The sequence below is a fragment of the Mya arenaria genome, chromosome 3, assembly GCF_026914265.1.
Source record: "Mya arenaria isolate MELC-2E11 chromosome 3, ASM2691426v1".
Lineage (NCBI taxonomy): Eukaryota > Metazoa > Mollusca > Bivalvia > Myida > Myidae > Mya > Mya arenaria.
In genome coordinates this window covers 76,104,156-76,130,746 of record NC_069124.1, presented here as the reverse complement: position 1 = coordinate 76,130,746, position 26,591 = coordinate 76,104,156, and the positions used below count along the sequence as shown (strand labels likewise).

The window sequence follows — 26,591 nt, the reverse complement described above, 5'->3', positions numbered from 1 at the left end:
TTTTGAAAGGAAATATGCAAATCTGCGACCTGATCTTTTGTCAGCAATCTTTTATCATAGGTTTGCAGATATTTATGCAAAAACTTGCTCTTTCCAATACAAAAAAATATAAAAGTTGTAAAAACGGTAAATCTGTGAGAGTGCAGCTTTAAAATTAAGGATTCAATTAGAGTTTCGAGCCAAAGTTGTCCGTCAAATTGCCCCACAAGAAAGTTCTTATGGATGATATATTTGATCCTTTTTAGCTTCGAAACTGCTTTTTAAATTACTAGGTATTATTTTAAAACTGATTTATGTGACATTAATTTAATCTTATATAACTTATCCGACTCAAGATTTTTAAATCTTGTTTGTAGTTCAGTGGTGTGGTGCGCTCTGGACTCCAGTGCAAAGCAGTCAGGTTCTCACATACATTTTTCAAGAAAATATAAAACCATATTTGTTAGCTACGATCTTTTGCAGAAAAGAAATTTTTTTAGGTAATGTGGATGAAGTATTTGTGGAGTTATGTCCCTGAACAAACAGGGACAAGTGTTGTACAGGCATACAGAGAATACTACATTTCCTGTAGCTAGGTTGTCAGCACTGATATGCAAACATGTATACTAGTGCTGAGTATCAAATGAAATGATATTTGTATTGATGCCAAATGACTGATGTCCAATATATTATAAAACATTTTTCTAGGATTTAGGTTGGTTATAAATCGGGGGCAGATCCATGATTTGACGTTAGAGGGGGCTAACTTAAGGTGGAAATCTTTTGACATGTGGGCCTCCGTTGATTTGGTTTAAAGTGTTGTCAGGGGGGTTTGAGGGTACTCCCCCATGAAACAATTTCTAGTTCAAAATGTTGCATTTTCTGCGCAATGCTGTTTATATGTTGTGCTTTCATCAGCTTGACTTTTTTATTTGCATATTAAAAAGGCAACGTGGGTAGATGATGATCACATCATAAACATCATTGCCATTGGCTTGTTTTTGGAGACAGCATCTTTGTGGTTCTTATTGAAGAGTTTTGTTGGAGATAAAAGCCGTGCTGATGTGTACATTTATTTAATTTTCACAGAACCTAGTGAGCTCCCCTGTCATCGCATTTGGTCTAAAAAGACTAATAAGTGAGCTGTATGATCTCATATACACTCATGCTAAAGCATTAACAGTTAAACTTTCTTTTCTGTGCTTCTGAAGTTGGCAAACATTATTAACTTTAATTTGGACAAACTGTAGGGGGGCAAAACTGCCAGCAGAACTATAAAATAGTATTGATATGACACAATATTTTGGAATATCAATATGGCGGTGCCTTGGGATTAAATTTATACAAATAAACAAAGAAAAAAAAGGGTTTTTAAGCTTCTATTTGAACAATATTTTGACCGAACATTGGATACAAATATATCAACTGTGCGTCCTGTATGGGTATACTATTTGATACGAGAACCGGTACTCAGCCTGTATGTATTCTGCAATCTTTGGCACTATATGAGTTATGGTTTGGCAACTTTATATGGACCAATTTTATTGTTTCTGTACCCGAAATCATGTTAGAGAATTCTGTTGATATGGCTTTTATTAAAGCTGCACTTTGACTGATTGACAGTTTTCACATTTTTAGCTCGACTATTGGAAGAATAAGGAGAGCTATACTACTCACCCAAGTGTCGGCATCACACCTTGGTAAAGGTTTTGCATGCAAACACCTTTAAGTCATTATCTTAGTAAATACATAATGTATTGCATTGAAACTTTAGGTAGGTATTATCTAACCTACTAAATTAATGAAGTTAGATATAAGACTTGATATAAATTTGAATTTAATGCAAATAATGGGCCTTTATTATTTGACTTAGAAATTCTGGTTAAGGTTTTGCATGTAAGCACACATTGGTCAATATCTCAGCAACTACTTGATGTAGTGCATTAAGACTTTATTCAATGGTACTCAACCATCCAATCTACTTAACTAACCAAGTAAGATCACTCTAGTTTGCGTTAAATTCAAATTATGGCCCTTTTTTATTCGAAATAGAAATTCGAATACATCATGCATTGCATTGAAACTTTATACACGGGCTGCCAACCATTCAACCTTCTTTATTAATCAGGAAAAATAACTCTTTCTCCCACCCCAGATAAGTAGTTCCAATAATTTAACCATGCTAGAAATTCTCATCTTGCCCACGGGCGAAGATAAAATGCCCGTATGGAACTCCTTTTTAATGGTCATCACATTGTAATTACCTCCCTTGTTAAAGACTGTCGTCTGTAGCATTGTGGAAACCTTGTCTTGTGGCAATATTTAGAACGATAAATAATTATTTCTCACTTCAAATGTCACCACAAAACCAGTTTTCACGCACCTTTTAAGGAATAATGCTTCACTCTCCTTAGAACTATTTAAAGAGCGATATGAGTATTAACATAACCTGAATCACTATGCGCATATCCATGACAACCACGTATTATCGCAATACGCATTTTTTTTCACTAAACACAAAAGAGTTCCAGCAAAAAATACATAATACTTAATTCTGTTTAACTGAGGAGGGAGAAAAAGCATTTACCTTAGCGGTTCGTGTAAGATAGGTTCATCCCGACCCTCGCGCAGGGTGTTTTGCGGAAACTCGGTAAATAATCTTGCATATTGTATCATTTTTAGCCCCTTTATAAGGTTTTGCATGTTAGCACACATAGGTTCATATCTCAGCAACTACTTCATGTATTGCATTGAGACTTTATACAATGGTACTCAACCACCCAACCTACTTGAATAACGAAGTAAGATAACTGTATTTTGCAAAAAAATAATGCCCCTTTATTATTGGACTTAGAAATTCTGGTTAAAATTTTGCATGTAACCACATTCATGTTAATATCTCAGCAAATACATCATGAATTGCATTGAAATCTAATCTAATTTTACAGTGATCCATGTTTCGCCAAAACTTTTCAATCCTTACACTGAAAAGCGGCATGATAGTCGAGCGCGCTGTCTCTGTGACAGCTCTTGTTTTAGTTTTTGTCTCAGAATCAGCTGATTTTAGTATCAATGTCTTCAATTTAATCATTTAAGATATCTCTCTGAGTCAGTAGAACAGATCTCAATTGTTTGGAAAACTGCCGAAAATTTTATTTTTCTTATTAACAGCATTACCTGAGTATAATTAGTAACACTTAGCCATAAAACATCAATTTTCGAATGTTAATATGGATAATCTGATCTTTATTTAGCATTCTTTTATCACTGGTTTCATGCCCTTATGCTTAAATTGGCTTATACGAAGACCAAAATAAAAGAAGTTTCCAAAACTGTCAATTGGTAATAGTGCAGCTTTAAACCGAACATTTGTCATGAAATTACAATCTGTAAATGTCTGGATGCTCTTACAACATTTGCATGGTTTTGGACCTTGCAAGACACTAATTTGTTGTGCTGTCTGATACATAATGAATGGTTTCCTAAAATATATACTTAAAACTTCAGTTTGCAGCAGAGTGGGTGAGATGCATGGCTTGACCTGTCACCATGTTATAGCTCACATGGAACAACTGAAAGTCCTGGTATTGATCTGGAAGGCATGGCTATTGCAGAATTTGTCACTTCAAAAGGTTACCCTGGGAGTCTTCACTGAGAACTTGATTAAATATGGTTTTGTAATTGAGAATCACTAAGTTGAATGAGTTATGGCAGGCAGACAATGTTATGTAATCAAGACACTAAACTCTGCTTAGCTAAACATTAGACTGCTGAATAAGCTATGAAATTCCTCTGTATTCTGTTCTGTTGCCAAAATGTCCTAGCCAATGTTTAACTGGTCTCAAAGAATTTGTAGAGAAGTAACCAGGTCAGTGGGGTTGGGGATTTTTAGCTTTTTTTATTCTGAAGTACCAGTAGTCAAGTGTAATCCACCCTTAAGAACAGCGTTGGGAATAAAGTAATTCCTTGTCATTGTAGACATTCCATTACTTTTTCAATGTAAGGTAATTAATTGAATGTAGTACTAGTAGTACTAGTACTCCACCATCCTGATTGGGGACTTAAATTGTTGTCCTCGTGAAAAGATGTGTATAGTCTATGCTACTTGTTTGGGCTGGTAAAAACACTTTACAGGGTAAGATGTTGAAAAAAAATGTTTTATTCAGAAGCATAAATAAGCCATATTCTCTAGATGCTCTATGCTCTATATTAGCAAATGTTGAGTAACACTTTTGAAAATGGAAAGACTTAAGGCATGGTTTTACAAAAAACAGTATAATTATAATTATATTGTATTACCAAAAATCCTTTGTCATAGTTATCATGTCAGTAATTTGGTTTTTAGCAAGATAGGGTTTCCTATTGTCTTTTTCACCATCATTCACACCGTATCCATATTAAAGATGCTAGAAGCACATTTGTTAAGTCATTTTGCCCAAGATATAGGCAGTAACTTCAGAGTGCAACTTTGGAAGTGTGCCCCTTCTCCTCCCAGAAGAGAAAAAGTGCATGGTTTAAATGTGGTCAGGGAGGTTTGCAGGTCCTCCAGTTAAACTGTCCTTCAAGATAGTATGAAACAGTGTTTGTGTTTTCTATCAATATTTTATCACAAATACTGACATTAAAACGTTCAGTAGGACATAGCAACCCAGGGGGAGGGGGCATCCTGTAAGTCCGCTCTAGTGCTATGCTATACTGCACATACAGGGTTGGACAATACATGTTTAATTTCATAGCCTGGAAATCTTTCAGCCTTTTATGGACTGGTGGAGGAGTAAAGTTTATTGCCCGCCATGAATGCCAGACATAAATAGACAACATAAAAAACAGGCCAGAAATTGCTTGGTGAACATAGATATCATTTATTTACTTCTAATGTAAATTAATTACAGTCCTGCCTCCAGGAGGAGCAAGCTTTTTTGATCTCGGGAGTATTAGATAATGGTAGAATTTATCTAATATTGGGGGAAGGATGTTACCAGGGATCAATATCAAGTGATTTCTACTCTCTTCTGCTGATATTGTCTCTGAAAATGCAGCCTGGAGACAGCCTTTGAAACAAATATGTATAGATATGATGTCATAGTGTTTTTTTCTGCTACCATTTACAGACATACAAGTACTCCCTTAATGATCTAATCAGCACATTTAACTCTGTTGCAATTTCCAGGAAACTGAATGAGATAAGCAATGTTGTCATGACTACATTAATGCTATATAAACATTTGAAAATACTCCAACCATTACCGTTCTGATTTAATGGCTGCTAAAGAGGCTATTATAGCTTACTTTAAACAAATAGTCTGAATATTTCCTATGTCAGGTATTGGAACATCTGAAGTGTTGCTATTTTGATGACAATTAATAAATCATTAATTATTCAAACACTCAAAGGCAGATGTATTTGGTTTATGTATTGGTGCTAAATTGGCTCTGAGGTCAACAGACAGGTCAAGATACAAAAAATCCCTCTCAGAAAAGATTCTCACATAATTGCCACTTATATTATGGATTACTGGTGTCACTGCTAGCTTATTAGAAAGGAAGTTGTATTCTGTGGAGTCCCGTTTATTTCTGTACCATTACCACAAATTGCTACCAGAAATAAACAGTCTTTCCTTTGAACATGTTTGACCTGATTCATCAAAGCACAGTACTTACATGTTTGGTGAGAAGTTAAATTGCGGGAACCAAGACCTTAATATTTCCAAGATAGAGGGTCAAATTCAAGTACAGTAGGAGTAAAATGGAATTGGGCAATAACTAAGACAACAAGATTTAAACCTTTGTAGTACCTTTTCATTTATATAATTTATGATAAGTGTATCATTGTCTGTGATTCTTTCTTCTGTACCATGCTGACAGCGACAGAAGAATGTTCTGACCTGTTGTCAACATACTTGGGTGATATAATCACTGCATGGACCCTCTTAATACTTGTTGATCATAATTGTATCGCTGTATCGATTTAGTTCCGATTTGTTCATCCCTAGACTGCTGTAGATAGATTGAGGGGGAAGTTGTTATACACTTGTTGGACAATGTCTGACCTGATTAGGAACTATAAGTAGTCAGATGCCGACAGTATTGACAAGTCAGCACTTTTCCAGGCTCATTAAGGTGGCATGTTAGGACAACCAGCGATTAACCTAATGTCTGCTTTGCATGAACATTATAAATTATACAGACAGTGTTGGAAGCATTCAGTCTACACAAAAAGCAGGAAGTCAGAGGCTTTAAGCTGCTTGTCATTCCCCCCCCCCCCCCAGGCCTTCAGAATGGACTTTCTTGTATTTTTGGGTCCATAAACACTGTTTAGCACTCAGAGGGACCAGACACTCAATCCATTCGAGCTTGACCTGGCTTCTGTTCCCTTGAATACTGAAAATCTTTATTTCAGCAAACTTTTCAGTCTCTCGCTTATAGTCCTCTTCTTTCTTTTGTTGGGTAGTTCCATGATTTTTTTTTAAATATACTTCATAATCAGTACTGTAATATTCATATAGTAGAAAAAATGGAAAACTGCAGGCTCATTAGTTTCAACTTTGACAAGAATTCCCTTTTGTGTGTCCCAAAGCTGCCTTGTATTATTTATCTGTTGTGGTAAGATGATATTTAAAACAGAGCGGATTACCTAGCAGTCCTCAATTTGTTTCTAACACAATTACATGGAAGTGTGATTGATTATCGCTTACAGTAGAACCAAAATGTCTTTTTGATTAGTTCTATCAATGATTTGTGTGGTATTTTGTCAGTATCTAAATAACTTTTGCTTTTGATCCAGGCTTGTGTATTGGTTTGAAATTGGACGGGAATGATCAGCTTATATCTAGGAAAACCATTACATTTTCCTTTATTGTCTGTATGTTTATTAATGTTGCACATCAGTTCCTTAAGACATAAGTATAATGACATAGATGAAGAATAGTGTTTTATGTTATGAATGTAGAATAATATAGTAGACATCAACAGAAGTTTCCTGCATGTTCCAAGTCATGTGTTTTGGTTTATACTAATAATTTAAGCTCCATTTTGATGAAAGCTGATAGCTTAAAAGATGACTCTACAGTCTGTTTCCTGGGGAGAAACCAGTACTGTGTCCTTTCTTGGGACGCCATGAGGAAGTATTCTTGGTGGGGATCGAACACACAACCTCTTAGGTGAGAGGCGTACCTAGACCACTCTCACCCTAATGCATCTTGGTCTCAGTTGCTACTATTGATGTTGTATTAAATCTGGTTATAGATTGATTATAATTAAATATTATGTTGAAAAACTTCTGCTGAAGGGATGATAATTTATTAAAGCAGATCATTTTAGTATAGAGTTTTATTTGCATATACACCAGAAGTAGTTTCAATGTAACCCCATACCTACCTAGCTTAAATTGAGAAGACAGGTCTTTGTATGCCATGAAGATATCTGGAGATAGGCTTGTCAGGGTTTCTGATAGGCCTTTGTTACAAGACTAGTTTGATAAAATGTAAATAGTGTAGGAAGACTCATATTGATATACAGCATGACTGCCATGTCACAAGCAATCAGTTGACGTGAGTAATTGAATTTAAAGGTATATATTCAAAAATAGTAAGATATCTTTTAAGTTTGCCAAATAGTTCTACTGTTTTAAGACAAAGAAAAATAAAGGCCCTTTTGTGTATTGTATTATAATAGATCTCCTCATGTTAGTTTCCAGTATCTTAAGAAAAAAATGCTTTTTTTAAAATAAAAAAATGTGTTTTCGAAGAGATTTTAGAAAGAATAAATGAAGAGCATTCTAATTACCTGCTTATTTTATCTATGTGTTTTTCTTGGTTCCGATTTCAAGATAAGCAAGCTAATGACCTGATTTATGGGTAAGATGATCTGGTATGTTTGTTTGTTGGAGAGATAGAGTGGATGCGGTGACTGACCCTTGGATTTCATGTCCCTTTTTGCCTGACAGTCTGTCCTCCCCCTGTCTCCTTGTGTGATGATGAGGTTTTCAAAATCTATGGCATCAAGTGACTTCTACTGGAATTTGGTCAAGGCTACTTGGGGGTATCATCCCCATCTATTACTAATGGTATAAATGTCATTTGAAGACAAATAATTGGTCCACTTAGATTGTTACACACAAGCCTTTTTGTTTTCTGACCACAATTTAATTAACTTTATATTGTTGATGAAATTCAGATGGGTATTGTGTATAAAACCAACAATAGAGTCTTGGTGGTTGGCTACCTGTGGAATGTAGTGGAAAATTCCAGCTTTAACAGTGTTTTGATACTTCCATTCTTTGAAAATTAATCTGGCTAACAAGAGCCTCTTCAACATATACTTTTGTCTTATCGAGGCTTGTTGTAGAATGTCAGTAGATTTGATAAACTGATTAAAATCTGGAAAAAGAACAGAATACCCTGAGGATAGTTGGATTGATGCACTTACACCATCTATTTTAGGTCTATTTTCCGCTACATTTATTCAGATTAGGTGTGAAATAATGCTTCATTGCCTTTGTCATGACATGCAGATAGCATATATTTAAAAGGTGCTGTCTCAAACATATGTAATAATTATGTGAGATAATTGCCAATTCAGTTGCCATGGTCCCTTCAGATGATGTGTTGCAAAGTCAATGTTCCGGTGAAATGCTATATCAGGACTATTATTCAGACAAAAGATGCTCATGAATAAATTTGAATTCTTTATATATTGGGAAGTAATTGCTGATTTCATATCCCAGGGGACTTGTTTTCTTTGTAACTGGTATATCAGACATTGGTGTTTACTGGGAGACAGATGAAATGAAACTGGCAAGTCAGCAATTTCCATACAGGACAATCTTCCTTTTCACTGGAGCCAGGCAAATATAAATATGAAAGAACTACTTTAGTCCAAGAATCTAGATAATATAAAATAGCAATAAATTGTTCCGGGGGTGGGGGACCTTTTTGTCAATATTACAGATACATGTTGTGCTCAATTGAGCAGCTATATATTATCTCCAGCCTCAATGTATTACTTAAGAAGTTTACTTATGCATGTGTGTCTATAACGTTGCCTTCTTCATCCAAGTTACACTTGCCAATTATGCATATTATCTATTGCACAGTTTGCCTCTGCTGTTTCATTTTAAAAACCATAACCTAACTTGTATCAGACTATAGACTACATCCCTCCATATTCCCATTGCAGTGTCGTTCTATGGTGAGAGCTATGTGCACATCCCATACAGGGCGGGGCTGGAGACCACGGACCTTGAGCTGCGGTTCAAGGCATCCCAGCCGTACGGTGTCCTGCTGCTCCTAGTCGGCTCTCAGGACTTCCTTCTTCTGCAACTGCATGCCGGCACGCTACAGCTTAAGGTACTTATGCACAGCCATTTGCTTATAGTGGTGGGTGACAGCGTTATAATATATGGATCTACATGTATAATATGAATTGCACTTTTTATTAGCTGAAGATTGTATCGTTCACACTATATTTGTTAATTTTAGAATAAAACAGTGCAAGTCGATCTATTCTTAAGTGTAAAAAAATCCTGAAACTGGCTGTTTTTCTGATGTGTTTTATCATCTAATTATTATACCGTTATACTGACAAGATATAAAAATAAAAAAACGGTTTCCGGACATACTTCGTTTGAGGGGGTATATAGGAGTGAGTCTGTCGGTCGGTCGGTCGGTCGGTCGGTCGGTCTGTCGGTCGGTCTGTCGGTTTTCATGGTTTCCGGACGATAACTCATGAAAGGCTAGACAGATTTGAAAAAAAAAATTGTTACACAGGTGTAACATCAGAAGATACAGGTCAAGTTCGATATTGGGGCTGGTCGGGCCAAGGTCAAGGTCACTGTTACTAAAAATAGAAAAACGGTTTCTGGACGATAACTCATGAAAGGCTTGACAGATTTGAACAATTTTTGGTACACAGGTGTAACATCAGAAGATACAGGTCAAGTTCGATATTGGGGCTGGTGGGGCCAAGGTCAAGGTCACTGTTACTAAAAATAGAAAAACGGTTTCCAGACGATAACTCATGAAAGGCTAGACAGATTTGAACAATCTTTGGTACACAGGTGTAACATCAGAAGATACAGGTCAAGTTTGATATTGGGGCTGGTGGGGCCAAGGTCAAGGTCACTGTTACCAAAAATAGAAAAAACGGTTTCCGGACAATAACTCATGAAAGGCTAGACAGATTTGAACAATTTTTGGTACACAGGTGTAACATCAGAAGATACAGGTCAAGTTCGATATTGGGGCTGGTGGGGCCAAGGTCAAGGTCACTGTTACTAAAAATAGAAAAACGGTTTCCGGACGATAACTCATGAAAGGCTAGTTTTTCTAGTCAGCAGTGTAACTTCTAAATTACTCAACAGATTTAAATAAAACAATACATGCACGATAAAAGAAGATGCAGTGTGCAGTAACCTTGGAGTTATGGCCTCTTTTCAAAGGAATGGTTTGCCATTCCTGTGTCCAGGCGGCATTTGGGGGTATTCGTCACTCCTGCGACAGCTCTAGTTGAGTTAGGAATTGTTTTAAGTTCAAATAATGTTTTATAAACTTAAGTTTCTTATTGGCACTTAATTGATAAAAGTGTTCAAGTGTTGAATTGTAAAAACTCTAATCTTGGCCAAATAAGTGACTGATAAAACACCTTAAGAGTGTATTAGTAATAGCATGACTGGAGAATGCCTCATTTAAGAATAACCCTATTTTGGTTTCTACATATTATAACATAAGTTTTATATATTTCAATAGCATATTCAAGTTAGATTCATAAATTGAGCTTTCCCTTCTCCCAAATTCCATTAGATAACTCTTTGCATGACGGCTAGGTAAAAACATTAAAAGAAAGCAGTGGTTTTCCTTTCGTGCAATTATCAAAAAACAGCATTGCTGAAGTGTTCTATGATTCCATGAAATAAATAGGACAGGTATGGTTGTTATGTGCAATAACTAGTTATTAACTAATACAAGTATCCTAATCACAGGAATTGTTCTCTAGATTTTTGCTTTTCTGAATTGCTGACATTCCATTGTAGTTGCAAAATTGGTAGAAAAAACTCACAATCTGAATGGAGTTTTTTTTAAAGGTCATGAAGTGTCGAAATGATTAGGGCTTTATTCCTTGAAGTTTGAATGCTTTGTTCTGGTTGGCATTGTTTTGGAAACATTAAAAAAAATATATGTGTAAACTGCATTCAAGTTTTTTCTCCAAATTACTTTATCTCACATTTTGTTTGCTGTTATGTGCTCGAAGCTGTCAAAGTTATGTTATCTTTATTGGCTTTATTGCCTTCTGGAGCTTTGATTTTTGTCTCTAATCTTTTGTGAAGGTGTAAGCATTGGGAGTTTATCTAAGTAAACAGTAGGTCCTCAACCGTTGCATTACGTTTTACATTATTATCTTTTTTTTGAGTGAATTTATTCATGTTTAAATTTTTTTATTGCGCTTTAGGGAGTAGGGGAAAATATCAAATTGAATTAAACTTTTTTTGTGTAGGTTTAGTGATTTTCTTTGTAAATCATAAATTGATGTCAGCCATAAATTACTGAAAGCCTTTCTTATTCTTGAAAATTATTTGAAAATACACTAAAAACAAGGAATTTTACTGTATGCCTATTACATATTATCTCCATTTAATCATAAGTTTCCCAAATGGTGCAATAATTATAAGACTGCAAAAAATAAAAGAGGCATTCTGATATATACTGTTACACTAGCTGAGTACATTAACCGTGGCAATATGATTGTCTTCATATGCAGAATACATTTCCTATTGATGCATGTACACTTTTTTTTTCAAAAGTTACATAATACAAATTGACATTGAGTTTTGAATGAATGCATTCCCTATACTAATTTTTTAAGGTTTGGTGCAAAGGTTAAGATGAAGTTCATGTTAATTTTTTTTAATGAAAAACATCAATCTTACAAGAAAAGACAGTAATTAAAATGTGTTAAATGAACTTTACACATATATGGCATGAACTGTGATATAATGTAGTATGATTTGTTATGCTCTTAAGAAGTGAGGAGAATATAGTCCCCACTTTTTCCTTACCGCCGTCCTTCTGTCACGACCTTGTGCTAAGAATTACTTCAAAACTACTGATGGGATTTAAATAAATGTGGTATATAAATAGATTGCAATAAGAGGAAGTGCAGTGCACAAGAACCGTAATCCTATCATGCATAGTATCTTCATATTTTGGCATGTTTGAACCTTGTGTGTAATATTACATAAATACTTCAACCATCCACCTTCTACCAGCACATTGTATTACGATTTTAGCCTTTTCATTGAAAACGGGTGTTTGGGGAGCAATTCATCGCTTCCAGCAACACTCTTGTTTATTACAATGTAGAAATAAAAGTTAGAAAGCAACAAATTATCATGAATAACATTCTTTCTTGTATATTTTATTTTATTTTTGTAGGTGAACTATGGTGATGCTGAAACAGTCCTTGACCTTGGCAGGCACAGATATGATGACCTTGCTTGGCACTCTGTCAAGGTCACCAGGTCAGCCAATGTCATCACCATGGTTATTGATGACTCCACCACTGCAAGAGAAAGAATACAGGGCGATTACAGGCAACTCAACATCAATGTGGGAATATATCTTGGTGGAGTGGACTCTAAAACTGCAGCTATGTTCAACCATGACCTGAGATTCTTCCGTGGTACTTTCAGCAATGTATTATTCAACACTATGGATCTAGTTGATATGGGCCGACAGATAACTGATCCCACTAGTGTAAAAGAAGTGTCATGGGACATCGATCCAATATTTAGTGCTCCTCGAGACAGTCCAGTGTCCTTTCTCTCTGAGACGTCCTTTGTATCTTTTTCCCACATCCACCCAACCAACGAGAGAACTGTGTCATTCCTGGTGAAAACACAGACAGCTACAGCTCTGCTTCTGTACAGCTTTACTCACGTCACAAATGAAAAACATTACATAGCATTAGAAATTATCAACCACAAACTAAAACTAAGCATTGGAAAAGATGGTAGCATAATAAGTTTAGAAGCTCAGCAGGAATTACGGGATCAGTGGCATCAGATAGATATTACTGTCTCGCCCACATACCTTGAACTAGTCATAGATGGAATAAGAAACATGAAAAAACTGGAGGAGAAGGTCAGTGCCATATATGGAGGTGTCATATATGTAGGTGGTGTTAATCAAAATGCACGGGCAGCTGCTAGACAGGACAGCCTGGAGAGTCTTCAAAGTGAAAATGGCATGAAAGGAGGCATACTAGGGTGTGTGGATAAACTGGTCATTAATTCCCGGGCATACAATATACATAATATTCACTCTAGTAGACTGATAAGTTCCCATTGTGGGACTGATTCTAAATGTGAGGGGGGTAGATGTGGCATGGAGCCCCCAGGTAAAGCCTCTGTCGAGATGACACCACACTCCGACTCAAACAGGGATGAGTTTCAACTGCTGGCAGTCAACCCTGTGGTTGTGGGTGAAGGCTCACAAGTAACACTGTCCACTGACAATATTGAGATTGTATATGACTTTAAGCAGTTGGGCATTCGTGAATCTGGTATAATGATATATGTGGTGAAAAAGCCAAAATATGGAGAAATTGAAGTTGATCTTGGTCGAAGAAGAAACAGTGATGTATTTACCTACCTGGACATTCTTGGTAAAAAAGTCAAGTATAAGCACTTTGGTTCTGAAGAGGTTTATGATGAAGTTTTAATGGAAGTTGAAATAGTTGCCAGCAGTAGATCCACAGAAGATCAATTTCCTGAAAGAATACAGCAGCGATTTGACTTTGTATTGCCAGTGACAATTAGGCCAGTAAATGATGCCCCTGAAATAGTTTTACAAAACAATGGCATTTTAAGAATAATTGAAAATACCAAAGTCAGAATAAGTCCAGAGTTTCTGTATACAAATGATGCCGACACATCCCCTTCCCAGTTGACCTATATTGTGATAGAGCCGCCCAATCAGGGCTACTTCGAGCGTAGTGGCCGCAGTGGAGAACGCATCACCGAATTCACTCAGGCTGAGGTCAACAACCGTGACATCTGGTTCCTCCATATAGGCTCTGGGAACGCTCAAGTTAGTCTCAAAGTCAATGATGGTCACTCCTCCAGTGACCCAGCTAGAATATTTGTACAGACTGTGCAGCTTAACTTGACTGTTTTGAAGAACACTGGGCTTTTGTTGCCACAGGGCTCGTTCTGTAAGATTTCCACAGAAAACCTGACCACAGTGAGCAATGTGCCAGAGCAGGAGGTGGAGATCCGCTATGATGTAAGGCGGACACCCCGGTACGGGGTGCTGGAGAGGCAGCAGTATGCCAATGGGGAGTGGCAGGAGGTCTCCTCTTTTGCACAGAGGCACATTGACAATGGACATGTTAGGTATGGATCTTTCAATTTAAATTAAGCTGGATTTTTTTTTTTCATTAAAAAGTACATTTGCCATCATCAACACTCATTGACATAATCATGTAAATTGCTGTATTGAATTAGGATTTCTGCTCTCAATTTCTATTAATTCAAAACTTTTGTTTAATTACAAACTCATGTATTAAGTGATTCTTTTATGCTGCATATAATAGGTAAAAATGACATCTTTTTAAAAAACTTTCACCATGGTTACATTGTATCCTGTGTTTATCAGGTACCGTTCACTTGGCGACACTGATGCCCCGCTGTCAGATGAATTTAGTTTCACGGTGACGGCCAATAGCTACTCCACGCCATTCTCCTTCTTCCGTATTCAGTTTGAGCAGGTCTACCTGAAAGTTGAGGAGAGCAAGCTGGTTCTGCTCCACGAGCCGTATGGCACGCTGACCCAGGAAAACCTCCATGCATCCACAAACAACCCCCAACTACTTTCAGGCAAGATTGTGTATGAACTCATCAGGCCTCCCAGCATGGGAAACTTCTTCAAGATCCAGGGGCCTTCTGGGTTAGGGAGACATGTGGATTTTACGGGACTAACTCCATTAAGTCAGGCTAGTTATTTCACACAGGAGGATATAAATAGTGGGAAGATTTATTATAATTTGAAAACAAGTGCATATGAAAATATCAAGGATTTTACTGACATGCGAGTACACACAGTTGGTACTGATGCCAAAACTGTAAGGTTATGGATCGAGTTTCTACCTCAGAAAAGTGATGTGACTTTTATAAGTAATGGACTTAAGGATGTTATTGAAGGTGGGCAGAAGGGCATTGATAGATTCAGTCTGTTTGTTCAGACAGACCAGTTCAGAGTGTTTGAGTTTACTGTCACCTCAAAGCCAAAGTATGGTGTGTTGAGCTTAATAGACCCCAGATCTTCTGTAGTTGTGTCTCAAGATGTGAACACTTTTACCACTAATGATATCAAGGATAACAGACTGGTTTACCAACATGATGACTCTGAACATGACACAGATTCCTTCACATTCACTGCAGTACCAGACATTTCCAGAGCGAGTCAGCCTCACAATAACATTCCAGAATACACAGGAACTTTTGAAATACAGATGCTGATGAGAAATGACAAGCCGCCTGAACGACTTGTAGACAAGGTTTTTCATGTAGTAAAAAATGATGAAAAGCTTCTAACTATTGACGATCTAGCTTTCACCGACCCTGATATAAACTTTGACCCAGCAAATCTTGTGTACACACGAAGGCGCATTTCCAATGGACAATTCCTAAGTGCACGTAATAGATCACAAATTTATCAGTTCAAACAGAGAGACCTTACTAACCGAGAAATACTTTTCAAACATTATGGTGAAGATAATGGGCGTGCTGATATTGATGTAACTGACGGTCAGTTCTATACAAACTGTGTACTGGAGATAAAAGCCGGGCCACCTGTTCTCAGGATCAGTGAAAACACAGGCTCGAGGGTCAAAAATGGTCAGAGAGCTACGATTGCAACACACAACCTTACAGTAGAAACAAACATGAACATTGATGAAAGTGAAATACATTTTGTTCTAAGGGAACAGCCAAAGCATGGCAATTTGGAGATAGATGGCAAAATAGTTGATGAGTTTGTGTACAAGGACTTGATTTTAAACAGATTGGAATATAATCATAAAGGAAAATCCAGTGATGATGATTACTTTACATTTACTCTAGTGGCTAAAGACCTTGAAGTGGATGGACATTTCTCAATAGATGTTGTTTTGCAATCCTCTCAGCAGCCACCTCGGGTCATCAACAATCGTGGTCTGAAAGTGTTCGTGGGCCGGGACAGAAATGTTATTAAGCAGAGTGATCTCCTCATAACCCAGTCTGACACCGACCCTGCCAACATGGAATACCTGATACTTGTGCTTCCCAAACATGGCGATATCTATGTGAAACATGTGAAGTTAGTTTCTGAAGTTGAAATGACGTTTACTCAAACTGATATTAATGATGGAAACGTGGAGTATGAACCAGTGGTTGATAGTGCCACAACTGATCAGTTTATATTTGAAGTTTCAAATGGGGTTGAAGCTCTTAGGGGATTGGAGTTTATGATTGACATTGTGCCATATTCATTGTCATTGCATATTCAGAATTTTTCAGTAATTGAAGGCGGAAAAAAGATTTTGTCATCTGAACAAATAAAAGTTGATGAGAATTTTTCACAAAAACAAAACCTTGTTTTCACTCTTAAGGAACAGCCAAACTATGGAAGAGTTGAATTGGATGATAGGAAAGGTATAGCTATTGATAGCTTTACATCAAATGAACTTGCACGAGGCTTGGTGTCCTATGTACATGACAATAGTGAAAGTAAACTGGATTATTTCTCAATCACCGTCAGTGAGGGCAGTCCATCTAAGGAAAGTGAAATTGCATCCATCTATGTGGAAGTTGAAGGCATAAACGATGAAGCTCCAATGATTGTACAGAATCTGGGTTTGAAAGTTTGGCGAGGCTCGATGACCCAGATCACTCCAGAGATTCTAAGTGCGCGTGACCCAGACTCCTCTGCTGAAGAGCTAGTGTACCGTATCTCGCCCCCGACCAACGGTCACATCTCCATGCTCAACAACACCTTTAAGGGCATCACCACCTTCCGACAGTCATGGATCAACGATGACCTGCTCGTCTTTGTCCAGGAAGGTAATTAAATACAAACACCAGCTAGTTTGAGTAATACATCGCTAAGGCCGGAAAAAGGTTTTGTTAGGGTTACATCCTTTTCAAAAACAGGTAGGGTAGGTAGGCTTTTTAAAAAAAAGCTATTATTATGCTTTATTTAAGAAAGCAATTGTCATTGATTTAGAATGGTGTTGAAGTAAGAAATGTTTTAAACTACATATAAAAACACAGACTTCAATTTTATTTTTTTCATATTTCATAGGTAGGGTTGGCTAACCCGCACCAAAGGTATTTTTTTAAGCCCAATAAGGATCATATAGCATCTTATGTTGATTCTATATTAAATTGTTAAGGAGGCTCTTTTACTTGATGATATTAACTAGTATTGGTGTTTAATTTGGTAAAACTGTGTAAGTCTTGCTATATATAACCATGGAGAACCAAAAAGAAATATAACTTGAGGTTACTACCCACCTTCTTTCCTTATATGGACTAAAGGCTTCTGAATAATTTATTAACCAAAGCTAAGGATAGCTGGTGAAGGCGTAAACTAGGGAAGATAATGGACTTTAAATATAACAGATGTTTGATAAAGGTTCAATTAATGTATTAACTGATGTCAATCAGTGATTTGTTCACTCATTTAAAAGAAACTTTATTTGTAGCACAGTAAGACCTATCCCTATTAATTGATCTGCCATAAAAACAACATCATCTGTCACACTGTACATACGACAACCATTTGTCCACTTTTTGTTAATTCTTCTTAGTGGTGCACCTAGAGAACCTGGCCAGCCATTGCAAAATGATTAATTTAAGAGTTAGTGACTAACTTACAAAAGGGATCGATATTGACATTTCAAAACATGATAGATGTATGGTATGAGGTCATTGCCTGGAAATTCAAACACTAAATATTTAATGCCAGTCAAAGATTACAATTGAAGTATCTAGAAAACCTTATATGTATAGGTCTTTTTTAAATTCACAAAGCAATTGTAATTGTTACTTAAGCAAATAAGGCGTATAATTGCTTTAAGCTTTATAAACTGAACAAATAATACATACTGTGTGAGTGTAGTTTTACAATTAAGGAGATTTTTTTTTTTTAAAGCATTGTTTGCAGAACGAGACAAAAAATAAAAATAAAATAATTATCAACAATTTCAATTTGTGTCAGTTTACTTTATCATTTGATCAAGTTTTAAGGTATTTTATTTTTATACTTAACATCCATGGGAAAACAATCTTTCTGTTATATGATTTTTATCAAATTATTGTCAGATCTGTAAATGCTAGGAGCGAAAAAATGAAATAAGAATCTCCTAAAACAAGTTCTCATAAATATAACAGGTACTTCATGTTTTTGTAGACAAAATTAATTGTACGAGATTACTGGTATGAAAAGTTCAGACTTTAGGATTATTAATCCCCCGCCACAGAGTGGGGAGGGGAATATAGAAATGCACTTTTTCCGTCTGTCAGTCTGTCTCTCTGTCCCGTAACATTTCGTGTCCGGGCTATAACTTATGCATTGATGGATTACCGTATTACTTGGTCCAAATGTTGCCCTCATTGAGACGATGTGTAGTGACCTTGACTGGGGTTCATACCTCAAAGGTCAAGGTCACACAAGATATTTAAAGGTCAGAGTGCACATGCTCGGGTCCGCACTATAACTTACTTATGCATTGATGGATTACCATATTACTAGGTACAAATGTTGTCCTTATTTAGATGATGTGCAGTGACCTTGACCCGGGTCCATATCGCAATAGTCAAGGTCGCATCAGACATTTAAAGGTCATAGTACACATGCTCGTTTTAGCCAAAATAACCTTGACATTGATCTTACCTACACTACACACAAAATGAATAACTTTTAACAAATATCCTTTTTATAATTTTTCATGCATGTATATCCAAGAATATTTAGGTTACCGATCAAACAACTTGCATTTCCTATATTCCCACTCTTGACCAGTGGTTGTGTACAATTTTGGTCAGATTCAACGTACCAGTCAGGTTGCGAGAAAAACAAAATATACTAAAGAAACAACGGTGAGGGATATAGCCGTCCTTCGGACTGCCTTGTTTTTGTAAACTCTCTATTTACCAGTACACAATTTTCCCTAAGATCAATGCCAGTGGTCTGTATTTTTGTAGAATCTTCACATTTGTTTCTTTTCTCTTTATCTTCTACAATGTGTTTGTGCCATGAAGGTGATACAAAAACTACTTTTCAATTTCAGGGCCATCAAAGGGCCAGTTCTCATTTCAAGTAAGTGATGGAGTCAACACCAGCCCACTGTCAGTGTTCACAGTTGAGGCGGAGTCGCTTGTCCTCACCTGCCACACCCCCAACATCCTCCATGCCTACCCCAACTACATCCAGCCAATCACAGAGCAGCAACTCATCACAGTAACCAATGATTTGGAACAGTCTAAACCAATCATATATACCATAACAGCAGAACCTAAGCATGGGTCCATTGTCAAACTTGAAAATGGTGAACCAGTGCGAGTGAAGTCCTTTAACCAAAAGGATGTGAACTCTTCTCTCATATTTTACAAGCACTCTGGTGATTTGCAAGGATGGACTCAAAATGATAGCATTGAATTTACTGTGAATACATTGTACGCTGAACCATTAAACAGACAATCTCTACAAGTATATATTTCTTATGGAAATCTTAATGCTGAAAATAAGAATCAGTTAATTAAAACTTCGCCAATCAAGGTGGATGAGGGTGGGGAAATGATAGTTGCAAAGAACAATTTAGATGTGACAGAATTTATTACAAACCTGGAGAGGTTGGGAAAGCGTGCCAGTCTTAGATTTAGTTTGAAAGATCCACCACGACATGGTACATTGATTTATCAAAATGTGGACTTGGAGAAGAAAGAGAGATTCAGTCAAAGAAATATCAATTCCCATCAGTTAATCTACCAGCATGATGATTCAGACACATCATTTGACACCTTTAACCTAACTCTTCACCTTCGTATTGAAGAGCACTCTCTTACACACGGTGAAAACCAAGAGACAACATTTGGACTGGTTCTCAATATTTCTATACAACCAGTCAATGATGAACCAATTCAACTTGTTACCATGCATCCTGGCATTGACATTGTGCAAGGATTCACAGAGATTATAAACAGGTCAGTGCTGTATGCTGTAGACAAAGACACCCCACCAGAGTTACTTGTGTATGAAATATCTACAGAACCCAGCAATGGACATGTTGGCTTCATTGAAGATATAGACAAAAAAATCCAGCGCTTCACCCAGTTGCACATCAATGAAGGTCGAATAGCATTCAAACACAATTTCCATGGGGATTCTGGATTGTTCTATTTCAAACTCTCAGATGGCAGAGAACCTATAATAGAGGATTTTAAAGTGAATGTCACAAAAGTGTATCTGAGTATAACAAAAAATATGACCATTAAAATTGTTCAGTCAAATAACATTGCAAAAATTGCCCAAGATAATATAAATGTGACAACCAATGGTTTACGTGAAAAAGTTATTTTTACTTTAATGGCGAGACAACCCCGGTATGGCAAAATTTATGTCAATGGCAGAATGTCTAACAGTTTTTCACAGGAAAATATTGATGATGGTGAAGTTAGTTACTACCAAAAGGATAAGGCATCAGGCTCTGACCATTTTGAGTTTTCTGTCCAATATGTGCATGATCCATATTCAAAAGTGATATTCTATGACAGAGTGAGCATGGCTGTAACTGTGGAGCCTCTTGTTTCCATGCAACCGTTAGAGGCCCCCAAGGGGGAGCGTGTGGCCATAACTTTACACAGTCTCGATGCCAGCGTCCTGGCTGAAAGAACAGGAGATAACCCTTTGTATACCATATCTGGTGGACCTTACTTTGGAGAACTTGTGAAAACTTCCCATTCAAAGAGGCAAGTTCACCAGGAAAGCTACCGAAGGAGAATGGGTTTAAAAAGTGTTGATAAATTCTCTCATGAGGATATAGTTTACATGAAAGTGTTTTATAAAAGTGATATTCAAAATACAAATAGTTTCATTAAAGATAATTTCAGTTTTGTGTTAACGTCATATAATGCTCAACCAGCAAGTGGTATATTTTACATAGGGCTGATGCCCTCAGGAAATATTCCTATAGTTCCAGTGACAAAGCCCACCTCTGGGGAGGTCAACACAAATGTGTTTATGCCAGTAACTCCCACCAGTGTACCAGGCGGGGAAGAATTGCACAGAAACAATGAAACTGTGGAACCTAGTCGGTTAAAACCTGATCATGTGATAATTTTAGCCATTTCTATTCCTTTATTGATAGCTCTCATTTTCATCATATTAATCATTTACATTGTGTGGAGAAGTAAGCGAAAGCAGGGTTATACGCCTTCATCTAAGAAATCCCCTCATCTCCGGCCCCAAATAAGTGGACCATTTCAAATAGAACAACCCCATGTTCATATAGAGCCCCAGGGGCGGGGCAGCCTAGACTCTGAGGAAAGCAAGTCATTAATTGTAGAATATGAGAACACGCACAACATTCCCAACACCAGTAGGCAGAGCTCTGAGGAGGCAGATACTATAGCCCCTATGATAATGTGTGTACCAAAGTCTGAGAGTGCACACACCCAGCCACGTTCCCCTGACCTGTCGCGTACAGAGGTGAGCAGCACAGTTCCCACATGCAAGGTGACTCCGCTTGTGAGCCACAGGGAAGGGGAGGAGCTAGAGGGGGCTGTAGGGGGTTGCAGTGATGACCAGCGCCAGTCCCTGAGCAGCATGGGTGACATGATAGACTGGATTACGAGCGACCCAGAGCTCCTGGAACATTGCGCCTCCTCCAGCCCGCCAGAGCTCAGGGGCAGCAAATACTGGGTGTAAGGGGTGTGTTTACTAGTTGAAGTAGAATGTAACAATTTTCATGTTATCCTTTGTTTTTATGAACGATAATGTTAATTTAAAGATATGTTTTGGATTTTGACTGAAGTTGTCGAAATGTGGATATGGTTATATTTGCATTTTCATGGTTGAAATTTACATCATTTTGGAGATCTTATTTTCAGCATCGTCAGATATGTTACGCATTTTAATTGTCATTTTTGGGCCCTTGATTTTTGTGCAAGTATTGGATCTAAAGTATGGTATTCAATCTGAATTGAAGTGTATGTCTTGAATTTATCTGTTGACTAAAAAACTTACATTTTGTATGTTTGTTACAAAATAGTTCAATATAAAGGATACAATTATATGAGTTTTCTTCTGTTGCACATTTTGATCTTCAATTTAGTGGGGCTATGAGGTTTATATTCACTTTTTGTTAAATCACTGTTTTAAAATTTAAGTACGGTATGAAATTTATATACATTGTTGTAAAATTTTATCTCTTTGAAAATGAGGTTGTGTTTTATCCACAAATTTAATTATACCACACTGTTACTTAATGATAAAGTATTATTTCATAACTGACAATGATTGTGTTTTGTTATTCAGTATTATCGTGATTTATAATCCACTTTGTTTCTATGTGAGAAATAGAATATAATAAAACATTCTGATTAAAAAATGAGAAATTAACATTTTTCATGAATAAAAATAGTCATATTTCGAAAGGTTTTTATAAGGCACCATTTTTATTTAAAGACAGTAAAAATTCATGTACATACGAATAATTTGCAATGGAACTAGTGTAAAAAATGAGTGTTAATTCATTTGACAGCTTTTATATTATAATATACCTTAAAGGGTGTCTCAAATATGTCATTGTGAATTCATTTTGTGCTTTTAAAAATAAGTAATTTTATAATTTGTAGTTTAAGATGATTTCAGATATAATTTGTTACGCTATTTACATTTCTATGAATGAGTTACATAGCATTTGTATGGAATAAATTAATGTATAGGATGTGTACAATTACCAAAGATCATTACGTCAAGTGTTTAACAGAATGAATCAAAGTGTTTTACACAAATTAGGGAATTAGTTTGAATGGTCTGTCTTGCGGATTTTAAAGCAGGAGTTGGCATTGCAGTGCTGTGTCTAGTCACTTGACATTATTGTGCCAGTTACACATGATCAAATTCATACCAGACGTTTATGTTTCAAAGTCTTTGGAGTATGTTCATTGATGTTTTTTAACCAGAAATGAAAAAGTTAAAGATTTTAACACAGCTGTACGTATACTTGAACACAACTGTACCTAAAATTGAACACAACTACATATTTCAGGATAATTATGATTTTATGAGTTTAATGATACATTTTGTTGAGTTGTGAATATTATTGCCAATATCTTTAATGTAACATCATTTTTGATTGATTTTAATTGTTGTCATTGTCACCACCATCATTATCGTCATTGTTATCAATCATCATCATCATCATCATCATCATCATCATCATCATCATCATCATCATCATCACCACCACCACCACCACCACCACCACCACCACCACCACCACCACCACCACCATCATCATTATCATCATCATCACCAACAACACCACCAACACTACTATCACCACAACCACCGCCATTATGGTCACTTTTACGTAGATCTGAATGAATGATTTGTTAATACTCATTATGCATAATATCTTCCATTCAATACAATAGTATCATTCCAGCTTTGGTGTTTTCTTCTATGTATGTTCTGTTAGAGCTAGATGTATTTATATATATATGTATATATATGCCATACCATACAGATTGTTTTACACATTTAATGTTTGAATATTACCTTGTTTTCTTAATCTACGCATTTAACTTGATTTAGTATTTGGATATTTTTTGTATCCTCTCGATATTTATAACAGAAGCAACTGGTTGCATTTTAATATTCCCTTTTGAAATATTAAATGTACTATTTGTGGATTTGTACTGTCAGTTGTTCGTAACTGTTGTTTGTTTGTATTGTTGCAGGTATATTGTAAGAATTATGTATTTAATTATACATATAATAATTATTTCCTAACTTGAACTGGAAATGGTATTTATGCTGTTAGATGATACTGTTTCTGAATTGTTTAGTACTGGTATATATGTATGTTGTTTAAAAGCCTGATCTTTATATTTTTTCCAAAAACAAATCATGACTCCAATATGATATTAATTTCTCAATGAACTTAAATATAATTATAAGGGTATATCTTCCTAATATTTGATTTGCTCAATAAATAAGAGAGAGAATATAATTCATTAGGACAATGCTGAAATAATGTATTAGATACTAAGAACGCACACAATTTCTAGTGCAAGTGATACAATCAGTTAATACAAGTAGAGTGTATTTATTTGGAGAGGAGGTCTTCTGTTTCTGTTTCCAAATTAAATTTAGTTTCCAAAGTAATTTAATTGCTAAGTTTGATGAAACTACTGTTCTATTAAGCTTGACTTAAAAGCAATACACATATTTTCTTGACGGGCATGAATTGTATTTAGTGCTATTTTCTTGAACCAATGCCTGTACACTACGTTTCAATTCAAGTTCTACATATGCAGAGTTTGATGGATTTGATGTCATATTTATATTCAATATTTGGTGCAGCAGTTCTTTGCCAGTTCTGGAAAGACATTGAGGGTTATTTATAGTTATGGAGGGGTGCTGCATCCTGTTGTTTTTTGGTAGCAACCTTTTGCTTCATTGAGACCAGCATGTGCATACTTTTACCTCCATGGAATTAAATGCTTAACGCTGTCAAATATTTCTTTTCTGATTAAAATTTAATATATGATTATAAATAGATCTACATACAAACTTAAATATTTGGCAGTTGAAACCAAATATTACTTCTATTAAACACAATTCCTAACGTTTTCTATGAAATTCAGAATATTTTTAAGTTTTTCACCTTTGATACAGTGTGCCATTTTTGCCCTTTTCTGCAGTACCCTGTCATTTATAAAACCTGGCTAAAACCCTAACAATGTTTCTCGAAATAAACTTTCCACAATGAAAACTTTTCTCTATAGGTTTTGTAAGCAATGTAAAATAATTTAACTTTTCAAAATATTGAAGGACGATCTTTATGGAATGACTATTGCCTTTGTTGAGACTTAGTTTCTACTATATAATGGATAATATTCTGGTATTGTTTTATGGGGCTAAACTACAGCAGATAAAATAGTGCTTTACCAGCACTCATGATTGCCTTTTTCTTCTTGCATGTGTAATTAAATGCATTTGTTAAACCTTGAATAAAACATGGTTAAAACTTAATTGTTGTTGTTTTATCATTCATTGTCCGTCTGGTCATATAAGTATTGCATAGCTAAGCAAAACAAGTATCGTTTCTTGAGCATCCTTTTAAAAAAGCACCATTTATGTTTGCAAATGTTGGTAGGTCAGACAGATGGTTTGTCAGTAGGTAGACCATGTTTTGTCTGCACAATAACTTGTACATGGTGTGCTTGATCTATGGAACTGGTTCAGTTGATCAGCCCTTGACCAGTAGATGTTTCGAGGACAAGTCAAAGGTCACAGTCAACAGTCCTATAATTTTATATCTGTTTAATATCTTGACCTAGTACCATGAAACTTCAGTGGTAGGTTCCCCTTGACCAGTAGATGACCATATTGGTTTTTTAGCTCACCTGAGCATGAAGTGCTCAAGGTGAGCTATTGTGATCGCCCTTTGTCCGTCGTCTGTCGTCGTCTGTCGTCAACAATTTTACTGTTAACACTCTAGAGGTCACAATTTGGACACAATCTTAATGAAACTTGGTCAGAATATTACCCTCAATAAAATCTTGGACGAGTTCGATATTGGGTCATCTGGGGTTAAAAACTAGGTCACCAGGTCAAATTAAAGGAAAAGCTTGTTAACACTATAGAGGTCACATTTATGACTGTATCTTCATGAAAGGTTGTCAGAATGTTTATATTAATAATCTTTAAGTCAAGTTTAAATCTGGGTCACGTGCCTTCAAAAACTAGGTCACCAGGTCAAATCATAGGAAAAGCTTGTTAGCACTAGAGGTCACATTTATGACTGTATGTTTATGAAACTTAGTCAGAATGTATATATTGATAAGCACTAGGCCAAGTTTGAATCTGGGTCATGTGCAGTCAAAAACTAGGTCACCAGGTCAAATTTAAGGAAAAGCTTGTTAACACTCTAGAGGTCACATTTATAACTGTATCTTAATAAAAGTTGGTCAGAATGTTTATATTAATAATCTCTAAGTCAAGTTTGAATCCGGGTCATGTGTGGTCAAAAACTAAGTCATTAGGTCAAATCATAGGAAAAACTTGTTAGCACTGTAGAGGTCTCATTTATGATTGTATGTTCATGAAACTTAGTCAGAATGTTTATATTGATTAGCTCTAGGCCAAGTTCGAATCTGGGGCATATGCGGTCAAAAACTAGGTCACCAGGTCAAATAATAGGAAAAGCATGTTAACACTCTAGAGGCCACATTTATGACCATATGTTTATGGAACTTGATCAGAATGTTATTCTTGATGATCTTTAGGTAGAGTTTGAAACTGGGTAATCAGGAGGTCAAAAACCAGGCCACAAGGTCAAATCAT

The 26,591-nt window shown here is 36.2% G+C and overlaps 1 protein-coding gene across 2 annotated transcripts in view; it reads left to right on the top strand.

The window, feature by feature from the left end:
* Window positions 1-25,277, top strand: part of LOC128227641 (chondroitin sulfate proteoglycan 4-like) — a 34,338-nt gene extending 9,061 nt beyond the window's left edge. Inside the window, exons 2-5 of one of the 2 annotated variants that reach the window (XM_052938362.1) lie at window positions 9,157-9,326; window positions 12,408-14,368; window positions 14,631-17,074; window positions 19,306-25,277. In XM_052938362.1, coding sequence (XP_052794322.1) covers window positions 9,157-9,326; window positions 12,408-14,368; window positions 14,631-17,074; window positions 19,306-21,941 — 7,211 coding nt within the window. In that variant the 3' untranslated portion in view covers window positions 21,942-25,277. The remainder of the gene's footprint in view (window positions 1-9,156; window positions 9,327-12,407; window positions 14,369-14,630; window positions 17,075-19,305) is intronic. The other variant, XM_052938363.1, reaches the window with a different exon arrangement.
* Window positions 25,278-26,591: the final 1,314 nt, after the last annotated feature.